Raw genomic sequence first — 1,095 nt, 5'->3', positions numbered from 1 at the left:
CAAAACACCTGGGACACCACCAAATAACATACTCCAACCTAAAAGAGCCTGAACATAGAGTCCATCACATGTACACATACCACTATGTTGCTTGTCTATAAGCAACGGTTTGTCCTTGTCACATAAAACCAATACTGAATTTCACTTGCCAGTTCACTCACTGGTTCAGTGTTTACTGAGCCAGGCACTCGTTACACAGCTGACAGCCCTCATCTGTTTTTTTTTTTTTTCAACAGAATGAGAAAGGTTGTTTTCCCTCTGTATGGTTTTGTGGCAATGAGCAGGAGGTGCAGTCATCTTGAAGGAGGCAGAAGACCCAAGACAGCGCTTCTGGGAAGATACACTGAAAGGAAAGGAATGTGCACTACTACAGGGAATCATGAGGAGTGGGCTGCAGTCAGGGCCACAAGGAGCCTTATAAGCCACATCCCAAGTTCTGATGTTCATATCTTCAAAATTCTGTGAAAGACTATTTCAAGTACACTGCAGAGCTCTGCCATCGGAATTGGCCTCAACATCTGCCAGTGACATCATAGCCCATGACAGAAGCTTGAAACCAAGTAGCCTGTGTCCATCACTAGGAATACAAAAAAGGAGAAGGGAAGAGAAGGCCCCAAGGCTGACAGAGGGTCCTACTTGAAAAGCTTCCCAGAGACATGAGAGGCACAGGCTAAATGGGGAGCCTCCTTATGTTTTAGAAGCCAATGTAAACAGAGGACCTGGACCAGCGTCTCCTAAGTTACCGCACTGTAGTTACCTTGCTGACTTTGAATGGCATCTCCCTGGTGTCCTCTTTGTTAAATGGCTTCTCCCAGTTTCCTTTGAAGTAGATGGCATTTGCAAGGATCAGCTGTGTGTTTGAATTTACAGTACCTGGAGACAGCAACTCTCTGATTACATCTGAAAGAAGGAATTAACAAACAACAACAAAGTAATTAAAGCCTTTTGGTGCTTTGGATGAGACTGGCCCCATAGGCTCATGTATTTATATACTCAGTACAGTTGAACTGTTTGGGAAGGATTAGTAGGTATGGCATGGTTGGAGGAGGCATACTATTGGGAGTGGTCTTCTGAAACCCACAGCAGGCCGAGTCT

General features: G+C 44.9%; 1 protein-coding gene across 2 annotated transcripts in view; it reads right to left on the bottom strand.

Moving 5' to 3' along the window:
- The window catches only part of LOC114617638 (serpin B6-like), a 24,463-nt gene that overhangs the window by 3,463 nt on the left and 19,905 nt on the right, over positions 1-1,095 (bottom strand). The window contains exon 5 of one of the 2 annotated variants that reach the window (XM_028763260.1): positions 758-900. In XM_028763260.1, the coding sequence (XP_028619093.1) occupies positions 758-900 (143 nt within the window). The remainder of the gene's footprint in view (positions 1-757; positions 901-1,095) is intronic. The other variant, XM_028763261.1, reaches the window with a different exon arrangement.

This window comes from Grammomys surdaster, unplaced genomic scaffold (assembly GCF_004785775.1).
Source record: "Grammomys surdaster isolate TR1022 unplaced genomic scaffold, NIH_TR_1.0 137, whole genome shotgun sequence".
Taxonomy (NCBI): Eukaryota; Metazoa; Chordata; class Mammalia; order Rodentia; family Muridae; genus Grammomys; species Grammomys surdaster.
This window is presented reverse-complemented; position numbering and strand designations above follow the sequence as displayed.